The sequence below is a fragment of the Arvicola amphibius genome, chromosome 8 (genome assembly GCF_903992535.2).
Source record: "Arvicola amphibius chromosome 8, mArvAmp1.2, whole genome shotgun sequence".
NCBI lineage: Eukaryota > Metazoa > Chordata > Mammalia > Rodentia > Cricetidae > Arvicola > Arvicola amphibius.
The window spans coordinates 89803121-89818259 of NC_052054.1; the positions used below are offsets into that span (position 1 = coordinate 89803121).

Genomic DNA, 15139 nt, shown 5'->3' on the forward strand with positions numbered 1-15139 from the left:
CATTGGGCCACCTTGCTGCTCTCCCCCCCACACGTAAATTCGTTGTGTGTGTGTGTGTGTGTGTGTGTGTACACATACTATGATGTACAGGTAGAGGGAAGAGGACAGCTTGCAGCAGTCAACTTTAGCCATCTCTCTTCTGGGTCCCAGGAATTGAACTCCAGCCACTAGACTTGGTGGCAAGCACTTTTATCTGCTGATTTACCTTGCCAACAAGTTGCGCTATTTTGACTGAACATTATCTTCTTTATACAGTATTATTCTTTGAATACTGATAGTTGTATCTCCATAGAAATTATGCCATATAATCTTACCAATGAAAAAGTTTTATGAGTATGTTGTATCTCTATCATTGTTGTCTTAGACTGTAGTCATGAATCTGGGGAAGGAGCAATTCAATTAAGAGTAATAAGCCGGGCGGTGGTGGCGCATGCCTTTAATCCCAGCACTCGGGAGGCAGAGGCAGGCGGATCTCTGTGAGTTCGAGGCCAGCCTGGTCTACAAGTGCTAGGTCCAGGACAGGCTCTAAAAAAGCTGCAGAGAAACCCTGTCTTGAAAAACCAAAAAAAAAAAAAAAAAAAAAAGAAAAAAAAAAGAGTAATAAGCTATCTTAGTTTTCTTAATATTTTATCATCTAGTTTTCTTAATATTTTATCATCTAGCATTTGTTTTCAAGGAAGTGATTGTTAATATTCAAATCATTAAAATAAGCTTAAGAAATAATATGCATTGTCACTATTTTATGTGACAGTCACAATTGTCCAATCCAGTTTGAATCGTGGAACTCAGATATTTCTGAAAATAAGCCACTGTAGATTTTTTCCATATTAAATTATTAAAATTAAAATAGTACCTAAAATTAAATCATCAGTAAATTTCAGTCTCTGTGTGCTATGAGTTTTTTTATTTTTCAAAAAACAAATATTTAGGCTAGAGATCCGGCTTAGTGGTAGGATGTTTGGTTAGACGACACAAGGTCCTGGCTTCAGTCTCCAGCACTGCCCAAACACACACAGAAACAATCAGTAAACCTCAGTCCAGGAGTAAAACATTTGAACAGGCAGCTATAGCACTCTGTGGAATTGTTTAAAAGCAGCTGAGGTGCTGGATCTTCTGGGTTCCCAGTGGAAACAAAGGGCCACAGCAGGTAAGGGAAGATAGATTGTCAAGAGACAACCCATTGGAGTAGATGCTAGTAGCCTAGTCTACAGAGAGATCTCTAAGCCAGTCAGAACTATATCAAAAACCAAAGCAAACCAACGCCTCAAAACCAAAACAAGAAAAGGCCGACTAAGAGTAGAGGAATATAGCATTGTGGCTTAAAAACAAAAAACAAAAATAAAACAAACAGCTTACCCCCCCCCACCCCCCAGTTTGTGTTCCAGTTTCTTCCTTGGTTGAAAGCAATCATAAAGATAGCAATTGCATTCCCAGTGTGGGGCGCAGGTCCCCGGTCCCAGAGGGAATAGTGCAGATCTTATTTGAAGGTTACTCTTTGTTTGTGTGCATGTATCTAATCTATTGGGGAGCTACTTGAAGGAGTGATGCAGGTATTATGTGTGTATAATACCTGCACACACACACACACACACACACACACACATATCCTACGTTTTTATGATGGAAAGGCCGTAGACATAGATTGAAAATATTTTAAGGTAAATAGAAAAAAAATCTTGTAGTTGCTTTGTACAACATATGAGAAGCTATACATTAGCCTTCCTGAGGCCTCAGATAAAATGTCTAGGGGAGACATTTTAATTTTTAGTGTCATCTCAGAAATATCAGGACAGTGAGAGCATCACTGTATACAGGAAAGTTTGGAAAGTCATGTGGATTCATGTCAGGATACATGTTTATGAAAACCTAAGACTGTAAATTTTCATCATTGCATGCATCTACATAGTGATACCCCTGTCTCACAAATGCCCCCATGCCTGCTCCCAATAAGAACAAGAAAGGGGTGACTAAAACTCAAATAATGAATTTTAGAACTGTGACTTAGTTTGTATAGAAAGTAAAAAGCAGGGCATAGCAAGAAGAATGTTAAGGTAGTAGCCAATCACAGAGCCAGGTTGCAAAGACTAGGCAGAGTGTGTGTGTGTGTGTGTGTGTGTGTGTGTGTGTGTGTGTGTGTGTTGGGGGCAGATTGTTTTGCTTTTAAACTTGTTATTTCTGGAAACCTTGTGAAATCCTTGCTGCCAAAACAGTAAATCCCAGGGACTGGAGGAGAGTCTAATAAATCTCCCAAGTCGCCAAATGATATTATCCTACCTAATTAATTTGCTTATTTTTATTTCATCTGTGCATGTATGCCTAAGTGGATATGAATGCATCACTATTTAAAAAAGGTTATGGAGACCAGCAGGGGCGTTGGATCCCAGAATTGGCTTTACAGGTGTTTATGAGCTGCTCATCGTGGATGCTCATGTCTGAATCCGATTCTTCTACAGAGGTAGCAACTGATCTTAACCACTGAGCATCTTTCTAGCCCTTAGAATTATTTTGGACTAAAGTCACAAGGCATGCAAGAATAAAAAATGCAACACACTGAAAGATCTTAAACAATGGGCAGACTCCGTCCTTGAGGAAACCTAAGCAGTAGACTTCTGAGATAAACATTTAAATCAGTTTTTAAAAAAAGTATATAAAAGAGCTGAGCAAAACCATTCACAAAGCACTAATGGAAAATGAAAATTGTGTATAAATAATAACAGAATGGAAGAATACATATCTTTATGAACACATGGAATTTTCTTATAAATAGACTGTCTTTTAACAAGCTTAAAAATGCTGAATTAAACAAAGTAGTTTTACTGGACCATGATGAAATGAACTGGAAATCAAACAGTTGTAAAATCCTCAAATGTTTGGAAATTGAACAATGTACTCATACCCAGTGGCTCATAGGAGAAATCACAAAGGAGTTTAGAAAGTACCTTGGGATGAGTAAAAGTAAAATACTGCACAGCAAGATGTCTGAGAGTCAGCATGGCCACTTACAGTTTCACAGCTCCCGGTAGACAGTGCTAGACCGCACATCACTAGCCTCTGTGCATCTGAAGCGGTAAACAGTGCTAGACCGCACATCACTAGCCTCTGTGCATCTGAAGCGGTAAACAGTGCTAGACCGCACATCACTAGCCTCTGTGCATCTGAAGCGGTAAACAGTGCTAGGCCGCACATCACTAGCCTCTGTGCATCTGAAGGTTCATGAGTGAAGAGCAGCAGAAGGAAGAGATGGCAATGACCAGTCATAAAACCAAAAGCAGGAGACTATAGAAAAAGCACAACCAAAACAGATGCCTTTAAATAAGCCTTCAAATTGACAGACATTAAGTTTGTTTAATGAGGGTGGGAGTAGGGGCAAGGAAAAGACTCAAATTACTAAATCCTAAGTAAAGGTGGACATTGCTATTGAGTTGCATAAAACATAAAAAATGAGTAGGTTCACAATCAAATTAGCCAGCAATGAACAAATACCTAGGAATAAAACTGCAAACTGATTCAAGAATTAGAAAGTTTACAGACTTCAAATAAGAAAGGAGATTGAATTATTGAACAGTCAATCACTGGTAACTTTTAACATTTAAAGGAGAATTAACACTAACCTTTTCTGATTCTTCCAAAAAGCTTGAGGCAGCTTATTCGTAAATATAACTAGCCAGCCATCTAACCAGTCAGCGAGTCAACAAAAGCAACCAAGGATCTCTTTAATGCATTTGTAACAGTTCTTAGCAAGGTCTTAGCAGAATTCAGCAGATGTCTAAATAATATCTTGTTATGAACAAATGTGATTACTCCCAGGAAATCTAAGCATGGTTCAACATGGGAAATGCATTAACATGAAAAGAAAGAAACGAAGCTGTCTCTGTTTGAGGTGACATGCTTTTGTTTATAGAACACATTAAAAAAATTAGGCAAAGTTTTAGTGAAGTGCCAGGATTAAAAAAGTCAAACAGAACCCAGACAGTCTTTACAGTAGCATCCAAATTATGTATGTATCTACTCTCTAACAAATACTTTTGATCTGGTCTGTAAAATTGGATTTTCATTTAGTTGAGAATGTTTTCAAGTGATTCTTGAGGCTTGGCTTTTTTCCCTCCCTCCCTCCCCCTTTCATGTGTTATTTAGAGAAACATTGCTTAATTTTTAAATATTTGAAAAGTTCAATGATGTTTCTGTTACTAATTTTTCATTTAATTGTGGTCTTACAACAGTGTATACTTGCTACTTTTTTTTAGCTGTGTTTTTATGATCCAGAATTTAGTCAGTCTTGCTGAATAATTCTTGCGAACTTTTCAAGAATCTATATCCTTGTCTTAATGAATGAGATGGTCTATAATATCCATTTTATCCAGACAATTATGTAGTTGAATTCAGGTCTGCTGTATCCTTTCTGTTTTTGTTTGTTTTGTCTTGGCTGGTAGATCTGCTAATTTGGGACAGCAGGATATTAATATCCACAACCACCATAATAGATTTGTTTATTTTTCTTGTAGCTAGCTTTTGCTTCACACATTCTCACTTTTTATGATTACTTGCATACTCTGTCATTGATTATTATGGCATCCTGGTGTATTTTGTCCCCTTTGTCATTTTTGTTTCCTGGTTAACTTTTTTTTTCTAAATTTATTTTTCATTTATTATTTTTGGTTCTTTTGAGACAGGGTTTCTCTGTGTAGATTTGGAGTCTGTCCTGGAACTAGATCTTGTAGTCCAGACTGGCCTCAAACTCGCAGAGATCTACCTGCCTCTGCCTCCTTCCAAGTGCTGGGATTAAAGGCATGTGCCACCACCAGCCGGCTCTGGTTAATTTCTTAAACTGAAGTTTGTCCTGTCTTAAATTAGTATAACTTTTCCAAGCTTTTTTAAGTTAGTCATTATGATATCTTTTTCCCTATATTTCTGTCATTTCTTTGAAGTACTTTCTTTTTGTCTCAACTTAAAACCCTCAATATACAGTTTGATCTACTCAGGTCCTTTTAAAATTAATTGAAAATTTAATAAAATATGCTTATTTAATATGCTTCTAAGTTTTATGAATATACTATGCACATCTTAATAAATTTATTTGTTAACTTATTTATGTGTGTGCTTAGTAGCCTATGTTTTCCATTAAAGCCTTCAGTATATTAGACATAATTAAAAAAATCCTGGTCTAATAATTCAGCATTCCAGATCTGTCAGATTCTGGTTCTAATGATTTTTAATTCTCTTTTCCTTTTGTAGGTAGTCATCTGTACTTTTTAATATACTTTTTGAATATTCTATTTTGACAAATGGTACTTCTGTAAATGAGCCTTCAGTAGAGTGTGGGAAGGATTGTGTATGGTAGAGGGAGTCTTCGCTAGTCCTGTGATGAGGGCTTTTAACCTTTTGGTGAGTGTGCACCTGCAGTGTTAAAATAAAATCCCCTGGTGCTTCTATTTTTTCTTCTGCCATAGGTAGGATAGGATGAGCACAGCTGACTGGAGTTAGGTATGTCCCAAGGAAAGGGACTTCTCAGGGGATTTGGCTCTGACGAAACTCCAGCCTGTGAGGCTCAGGTGAAGGGTTTCTCCTGAGGACAATCTCTGTTAAGGAAGGAACGTTGCGAGGCATGTGGCACATAGCTTTAATCCCAGCAGCTGGATCTCTGAGATTGCTAGGCCAGCCAGGGTTACATGGTCGGACCTTGTCTTAAAATGAAATGAAACAAGACAACCTGGAATTTTCTGGTGTAATCAGAATACTTTCTTCCACGGCCAGAATCATGAAGTGAGTTTTCTCTGATACATCTGGGAGCTTATGTCAGTGAGGCTTGTGCAGGTGTGTGTGTGGTGGGGCAGGAGGTCTCGGTTCTGGTAAAGTGTGATCCTCTCTAGCAGTTTGCCCTGTGTTCTTGTTTCTTTGATGGATGGGAAGAGTGCTGGCTCTTGAGCTTGCTTGACTTTTTATGCTGTTAGGACACAGGAGACTAGAAAACAGAAATTGTTTCATTAATGGATGTAGTCATTCCTGGGTCATCAACTTATTTCTCATATGCTCTGTCTTCTGCTCATTCTGGTGCATCTGTGGAAAGTTCACAGTGTTTCCCAGATCTTTCTACTTGATGGTCTAGATGCAGCCTTGTTTACTGGTTATGCTGGCTAGCTTTATGTCAAGTTGACACATATGAGAGGAGGGAACCTCAGTTGAGAAAATGCCTCCAGATGTGAGCAGATAATCCTGTAAAACATGTTCTTAATTAATGCTCATTGTAGATGGGGACACCCATGCTTGATGGTCCTGAATTCGATAAGAAAACAGGCTGAGCAAGCCATGAGGAACAAGCTAGTAAGCAACACTCCACCATGGCCTCTGCATCAGCTTCCTCAACATTCCTGCCCTGAGTTCCTGTCCTGATTTCCTTTGATGATGGACAGTGATGTGGAAGTGATGTGGAAGCCAATAAACTTTCCTCCCCAAGTTGCCTTGGTCGTGGTGTTTCTTTACAGCAAGAACAGTGACTCAGACAGGGATATATCTTATTTTGAAGGCACGACCTCTTTTTGTGTGTGTCTCAACTGCTTGGCAGAGATCTAATGGAAATCTCTCCACTTGGCAGGGTCATAGCATCATTGTCTTTAGTATCTTCTTCTTTGGTAGAGAATCCCGTGTTTAGAAGACTCGTATGCCCTTTCTGTGGGGTGAGACTTGGGAAAGCATACAGAGAAAGGTACAAGGATTGGTTGATTCTCCATGGCCCACATTGCAACACTAAATAAGAGATTTGAAGGACGTCAATAAAATGTACTGACTTGACAGTGCCCAAGTCTAGAACTTGGGACATTTATGGATAAAATAATAATAATCAGTTCAGTCAGGATTCCTCTACTTTGTGGGGAATATTGTCTAAAATAGTGACCATAAATGATATGCCATTAACTGATGTTTACTCCTTTTATAGTGAGTCATACTAGCTTGCTTCCTGAGATGCTCTTCTCTGATAACTAGCTTGAACTAACAGAATGAGTTGGTCTTTTTCCTTGCCATGATGTCATTTCCTTGTAGGTAAAGCCATCAGAATCACTTGTAAATGTTAGTGTTCCATGCAGTCAACTTAAATATCTTGTCTTAGCCTGAAGTCTTATCACCTAAGCACCAGTCATTCCTTGTATGTTAACCGTTTTACTTGTCAGTCTTCTTTCTGATGAGCTAATTGCTGAGGTCACAGAGAGGTCTGTCCTGTTTTGCCCAGAATCAAATAGTTTGAGAATAAAACAAAGGAATATGATGATGGAATAAATCATATCATATTATTTCTCAGAAACTTTAAGTAGAGGATATTGTTTCTCCTGGAGCTAAGTGAGCTTGTTAACACGATTCTGGCATTTGGCTATCTGACATAGTCATAGCTGGATAAAACAGACCAAATGAGGTGTCCCAGTCAGAGCAGTCAAGAGCACTTGCTTCTTGGGAGCAGTTTGTTCGTAAGTGAAGGAGTGTAGAGATGAGACGAGCATTTCTCCTTTATTAATTATAGAGGGATCAGCGTACCCTCTTGGAGTGCAACCATTTTTACTTCCTCTGGAAAGAGGAAGCCTTTTCTCTACCTTGTTTATCTGCTTATCCATTTCAGCTAGACAGCTGCTTCCTTTTTCCAGAATTCAGCCCTCTTACACAGCTTTCTCTGACTCTTATCCTTTCATCTGTGACAGAATTTCTGTTGTGCCTTTTGTTAAACGAGTGTTGTTATTCACATTTTTTTTTTTTTTTTTTTTTTTTTTTTTTTTTTTTGAGACAGGGTTTCTCTGTAGCTTTGAAGCCTATCCTGGAACTAGCTCTTGTAGACCAGGCTGGTCTTGATGTTATTCACATTTTAAAATGATGTACTACATTCTTCTCTACAGTATTTTGCTTTGATTGGCTTTAGTGTCTTTCTACTTTCTTCAGTTAGTTTTATAGTCAGCACTAGTGGAGCTCAAAGATTTCCTTGCATTAGTGCATCTATGTTTTGCAGCTGAACGGAATTGCCTTCTTAAACTTACCTAGGGCACCCTGAAGACTGTAACCTGGGCTTCTTGTATACTGTTGCAGCAATGCCATCTTAATGTCTTAAGCGTAATCCGTTAGTTCTTTTCATCTTGACATTGGGTTTGATTTCCTATTACCTAGCTGTTATATCCTCTTTTTTTTTTGATATGGTGTTATGTTTTGTAGAGCACCTTTATTTTATTTATTTATATATATTTATATTAATTAATTTATTTTTTGAGACAAGGTTTTTATGTGTAGCCCTGGCTGTCCTAGAATGAGCTCTGTCAACCAGGCTGGCCTTGAACTCACAAAAATCCACTTGCCTCTTCCTCCTGAGTGCTGGAATTAAAGGTGTGTGCCATCACTATCAGGTTTTTAGGGTACCTTTTAAAATACCATCCTTATTAAAAATACATGGGAGATAATTTTTGAGAACTTACATGTCTGAAAACAAACAAAACAGCCCCCACCCCCCCATTAAACCTCTAGCTCTACTTTCAGGCTTAATTCAAGTTTTGGGTGCAGATTTCTGCTCTAGAAATTCAGTCATTCAAGATTTGATGATATTGCTCTGTGGCTTTATTTTAACATTAAGTTTGAGGCATTCTTAATTCATTCCTTTGTGTGAATCTAAATTTTGTTTGAAGCCTAGAGAATCTTCTTCATAGCTAGAATTGTGAAATTGCATGATGATTTGTATGCTGATACTTCTGTTTTGCTCATCTGTGCTAGACATGTGGATAAACCTTTTCAGTTTGGAATATTTAATAGATCTTTAAAAGTTCCTCCAGTTCTACAAGTATGAACTTCCCATGTAATCTCAGATTTATCAGCAATGTTTCTCTGCGCTTAGTGCCAGAAGTCAAACTCTGTGCTCTACTCCCAAATACTCAGAGCCCTGGTATTTTCTCTTGCCCAGGAAAGCAGTGTCCTGCCATTGTGGACCAGGACCAAGGGCCATGTCACAAGTAATGGAGATGTCTGAGGGTTAAGTGGTGCTTAGCAGACTTCGAATAGTCCTGTTTTTATCTCTGTCAGACACATGTGAACTAATTCAGACTTGTAATACTGGTTTGGGTTCAGCTTTCTTAGTGGAAGTCCTAGAAATGTACATGCCTCTTTTGATGAATTCAATGGGATTTGGCAGTTGATATTAATAAGCATGATGAATAGTAATGGTAATGAAAGTATTTCTAAATATTTGCAATCATAATAATGTCTCAGATTATGTCCAAGTTATTTTATGTCCAAAATCACCAGTTTAGCTACGGCACTGCAGCGGTGCTTACCATGGTGTTTTGCTTATGATGTGAGGGAAAGGGTAAAGCTTAGGTAGACGATGGTATGAAAATGAATTCATGTTCTTGTTTTCTACTCTGTGGTAACCTTCAGTTCTATGCATTGACATAGTTTGTAGATCTGGAGTTAACTGTGTCATGGAATTAGATAGATCAACAATCATGACTTCTTGCACTTGTCCATTTCAAAGAAGTCTCTTTTGTCAGGAATGGTTGAGTGGAAGAGTGCTTGTATAGTACACACAGTCCCTGGGTTAAATCTTCTGCACTGAAAAAAAAAAAGAAAAAAAAAGAAAAGTCTTAAAGAGAGCATTGCACGTACAACTTTGATCAGTATTTTCATTCATTCAAAAATACTCAGCATAAGTAAGGACAGGGACTGAAATCACATATTTCCACAGACTCAGAAGGGCATTGGGCTTTTTAGCTTGCCTTCATGATGAAAGTCCTGGGGAATTAGGAATAGTAGGAACATACTATAAAACAGTAAGGGCTGATTCCAGCAAATAGTCAACATTATACTAAATGGAGAAAACTATTTTTTCTAATATCTGTAATGAGAAGGATTTCCACTCTTTCCATTCTTTTGGGTAGTGTTGAAGTTTTAACCAGAGCAGCAAGACATAAACTTATATGTTTATAAAGGATAAAAGGATAAAATAAAGGATAAAAATAGAGAAAGAAGTCAAATTTTCTTAATTCATAGACAGCATGATTCTATACTTAAAGGACCCTAAGTACTCTACTAGAAAACTCTTAGATCTAGTAAACATTTTCAGCAAAGTCTCAAGATACAAAATCTCCATACAAAAGTTAGTGACTTTCTTATATACTGAAAGCAAACTCTTCCAGAAAGAAATTAGGGAAAATATTCTTTAAAAGTATCCAGGAATAAACCTAACCAAAGGAGTGAAAATTTGAAGATACTGAAAAAAGAATCCAAAGAAGATACCAGAAAATGGCAAGATCATCCATGCTTCTAGATTAGCAATATTAATGTTACGAATGGTTGTATTATCAAAATTAATATACAGATTTAATATATCACCATCAAAATTCCAATGACATTCTTTAAAGAACTTGAAAACAGCCCAGAAGTTTATATCAAATGTATAAAACCAAGAATAGCTGAAGAATTCCTAAGGAGATAGAACACAGCTGAAGGTATTCTAATACCTGACTCAGAAGCCTACCACCCACCTATAGTGTCAAGACCAAAACATACTTTCAGAAAAATCAGGTATGTAAACCAAGTGAGACAGAAGAGAGGACCCTGAATAAACCCACACAGCTCTGACCATATAATGCTTGACCAAAGTGTCATCACATGCCGCAGGTAAAAAAACAAAGTATTCAACAGACGTCTTTCACACTGTAAAAAAAACAAACAAAAAAAAAAACAAAAAAAAAAAACCCCAAAAAACCCCACAATTCCAAGTGGATCAAAGACCTTAATGGTAAAGCCTGAAAACAAAAACAAAAACAAAAAAAACAAAACAGGAAATACACTTAAAGGTAGAATGTAGACAAGAACCTTCTGAATAGGAAATAACCCCCAAAATTATCAAATGAGACTTTACAAAATTAAAAGCATCAGCAAAATGTATAGCCATCTTGCAAAAGAGGATAAAATCCTTGCCAGCTGTATTTCAGACAAGAACCAATATCTAGAATTTATGAAGTGCAAAAATTAAATATTCCCTCTAAAATGAAAGGAAATAAGCTAATGAAACAGACAATTCTCAGAAGAAACAAAAATAGCCAATAAATATTTACAGAAAATGCAAATTAAAATAACTTTGAGATTCCATCTCATTCCAGTCAGAAGTGATGACAGGAAATTATGGTGAGGGTGTGGGGAGAGAGGAGCCTTGCTCACAGCTGATGGGCGTTTAAACTAGTGTAACCTTTATGGAAGCCAATGTGGAGGGTCTTCAGAGAATACAAACAGGTCTACCCTACGACCTGGCCACACCACATCTGAGCCTATGTGGTCACAGGCCTCTGCATCCTAGCACAGAGGTACTTGTGCAGTCTTGGTTCCTGCTGCTTTATTCAGTATGTCAAGGACGGGAAGCCAGTTTAGTTGCCCATTAGTAGATAACTGGATAATAAAAATCCGATACACAGTGGAAATTTGCATAGCTGTAAAGATAAGTGAAACTGTTAAATTTGCAGGAATAATACATGGATCTGTAGATTTTTAAAAGCAGAATGACCCAGACATAGACAGAGACTACATGTTCTCTTTCATATAGGAATTTCCGTTTTTAAAACACACACACACACACACACACACACACACACACACACACAGAGAGAGAGAGAGAGAGAGAGAGAGAGAGAGAGAGAGAGAGAGAGAGAGAGAGAGAGAGAGAGAGAGAGAGACAGACAGACTGGGGAGAGGAATATGGGCAAAACCTGATCTGAGGAAGGAGCAGACAAGGAACAGAAAGGAGAGTGGGAAGATGGAGGGGCAGGGTATAGGGGGGAGGTGATGAAGGAAAGGGAGGTGATGGGGCAGGAGAATAAGCCATAACAAATTTAGCTTGAAAATGCCATAATGAAGTGGTACTCGGTATGCTAATTTAAAGAGCAAGTAATAAAAAGTCAGAGGGATAAGCCTCTATGCTGTCATTAATCAAAGCTAATTGTATGCATGTTGGTATGTATTTCAGTCTCTTTGCATATGTGCATGTTCATTTAAACACATACATATTATACTATAAAAGTGTGTATACATTTTCATATTTTTAGAGACAGGGTTTCTCTGTGGAACAGCCCTGGCTGTCCTGGAACTAGCTCTGGAGATCAGGCTGGCCTTGAGCTCACAGAGATCAGCTTGCCCCTGCCTCCCCAAGATTTTAATGGCCATATAATACTGATTTTTATGACTATACTGTAATTTGTTTAGGTTTTCCCCCATCTACACACTCTATTAAGACTTCATAGATGAAAAGTGTAAGCTGAAGCTGATAAGGAGTCTGTATGCTTTGGGGTACTCTGAGGTGGATGAAACAAGACTGTCAGAAGGTAGATGCTTGTATAAATACTGCTTTAAGTTTATGTTATTTTAAAAGTAACTTATAAATCATTCTTTAACTTTGGGATAGCTACTTTAGAATCCTGCGCACTAGAAATATGCTGCCTTTGTCATTTTCTGAGCATTGAGTCAAATGTCTTTGTTTACAGCTGGGCTCAAAATGCAGAGAACTCAAGGACATTCACTTTGGCCAGTGTTACAAGATCTCAGATGAAGGCATGATTGTCATAGCTAAGGGCTGCCTGAAGTTACAAAGAATATACATGCAGGAAAACAAATTGGTAAGTACTTGGTTTCTTTCGTTTGTTGCCCTTTGAATTCCTTGGATTTTGCAAATCCTACTTATTGAAAAGTAGAAATCTCTTCCAGACCTCTTTACTGTGCGCTCGTCTAAGCGGATAGATGCTTGTGTGTGGTGCTGGGTTGTTAAGTATTATTCACTAACGTGCTTATTGTGTCTTTAAAGAATTCCAACAGTGAATTAACTCAGGTCATCTGGAATTGATAAAACTTGTTAGCAAAATCTGTCCATTATTGAAGTTTCTGTGGTCCCTCTAGGAATTAGAACAATTCTAGATTAAGGATATTTTAATGCTCAGCAATGTATACATTTATAAATAAAACTTTTTTTTTTTTAAAGATTTTATTTATTTATTATGTATACAGTATTCTCAGTGCTCTGCCTGCAGGCCAGAAGAGGGCACCAGATCTCATTACAGATGGTTGTAAGCCACCATGTGGTTGCTGGGAATTGAACTCAGGACCTTTGGAAGAGCAGGCGGTGCTCTTAACCACTGAGCCATCTCTCCAGCCCTATAAATAAAACTTTTTACTTAGAATGGTGAAAAGATAGGATCTAGTAAATTTGGGTAGATAACCTTGATAATTCTATAAATTTTATATTTTAGCACATACATATGTGTCTCACATGTATTACTCTACTCAGTTTTTTTTATTGACATGTAATCACATAAGATTCTTTGTTTTTATTATATCCATAAATGTTGCACGAACAATAAAAACCCAAAGACAGATATTGGGGTTCAACCTGAAGATCAGAAAAGCAAAGCAGCCATCCACTAGAGACCTTTTACCTCTACCAAGTCTTCAGACAGAATGGGCAAGATCCTGTCCCCTCCATGAATCCTCAAACTCCACATTGCTCTGAGCTCTTGTCTCTTCCCCTTTACATCCCTCTCTCTGCCCAGCCATATTGTTCTTGTCTCCACCTCCCTAGTGCTGGGATTAAAGGCGAGTCATTCTAACTGCTGGGATCACTTTTATGTGAATGTTGTTTCTCTTTTAGACAGATGCAATTTTGTGTGGCCCATGGGGGCCTTAAACTCACAAGATATCCATCTGTCTTCATCTCCTGAGTATTGGGATTAAACATGTGTGCCATCACTCTCTGGCCTGTGTGGCTGACTGAGTATTATGGCAAGCTTTATTTATTAAGACACCAATAATATACCACTCTATACATAAAGCTATGCAATCATCACCAGTATCTAATTATATAACATTTTTTTTTATTAGATCAAACTCTGATCTTTAGCCGTAAGTCACTCCCCATTTTCCCTTTCTCTAGCACCTGGTAACTGCGAATTTATTTCCTGTTTTTATGAATTAGCCTATTTTATATGATTTATACAAGTGGAATTACATAGTATGTGATCTTTTGTGTCTTTTTCTAGGTTCACCCATGATGTACCTTGTTTTAGGTCATCTTGTAGTGATAAGGAGCGGGCAGGCCTGCTTTTCATCCCGCCCAGCTCCCGCACGGCTAGCTTTACACCCGAAATAACAACACACAAATTGTATTTATTTAAACACTGCTTGGCCCATTATCTCTAGCCTCTTACTGGCTAACTTGCACATCTTGATTAACCCATATTTAGTAATCTGTGTAGCACCACGAGGTGGTGGTTTACTGGGAAAGATTCTAGCCTACATCCGTCTCGGGTTGGAGAATCATGGCGACTGCTTCACTGCCTTCTTCCTCCTAGCATTCTGTTCTATCTTCCCCACCTACCTATGTTCTGACCTATCAGGCCAAGAAGTTTTCTTTATTAATTAACCAATGAAATCATCAGATAGATAGAAGACCCTCCTACATCATTTCCCCTTTTTCTGTTTAAACAAAAAAGAAAGGCTTTCATTTTAACATAGTAAAATTACATATAACAAAACAGTTATCAAGCAAGAATTACAGTTACAATATTTATATCTATTTTATCTTTTATCATAACTAAGGAAAACTAAAACTATGACTATCCATTCTTCAGTTCCATCAAAGACTCCAGAAGGATATAATATTACCTAAGCATACAAGAAATAAGCAACTTTCAAAACTCTAGAAATGACAGAGACATCTTGCGGCCTGGACAGTCACCCAAAGTTCCTCTGTACCGTTGGGGCATCCATCTTCGGCCTACAGGCCCATAGTATCCAGCAGACATTTCCATGAAGCAGGAAATTCCAAAGACAGTTCAGTCACTTTCTGCTGTGTCCTGCAGAATGTCTTGCAGAGTCTTTCATGAATCAGGAACCCTGAAAGACCATCTCACCTTTAGGCAAGTTCAGCAGTCCTCTCTCTGCGGATGCTTTGTGTCCAGTTTATGCATCAGTCCAGGAAAGAGCAGTTTTTTGCTCAAATGGCTAACCAACTCCATAAGGAGCCTGTTTGATGCCCATCTTCCTCTTGAAGTAGATTGGTGCTGCCAGGAGCAGACATGTCTCACTGTCATGGACAGCCCTAAGTTATTAAAACATTAAATGCCATATCCTGTAGTCTTTG

General features: G+C 38.0%; 1 protein-coding gene across 2 annotated transcripts in view; it reads left to right on the forward strand.

Moving 5' to 3' along the window:
* Positions 1-15139, forward strand: part of Fbxl17 (F-box and leucine rich repeat protein 17) — a 472414-nt gene that overhangs the window by 23331 nt on the left and 433944 nt on the right. For both annotated transcript variants that reach the window (XM_038340435.1, XM_038340434.1), the window contains exon 4: positions 12492-12623. In XM_038340435.1, coding sequence (XP_038196363.1) covers positions 12492-12623 — 132 coding nt within the window. The remainder of the gene's footprint in view (positions 1-12491; positions 12624-15139) is intronic.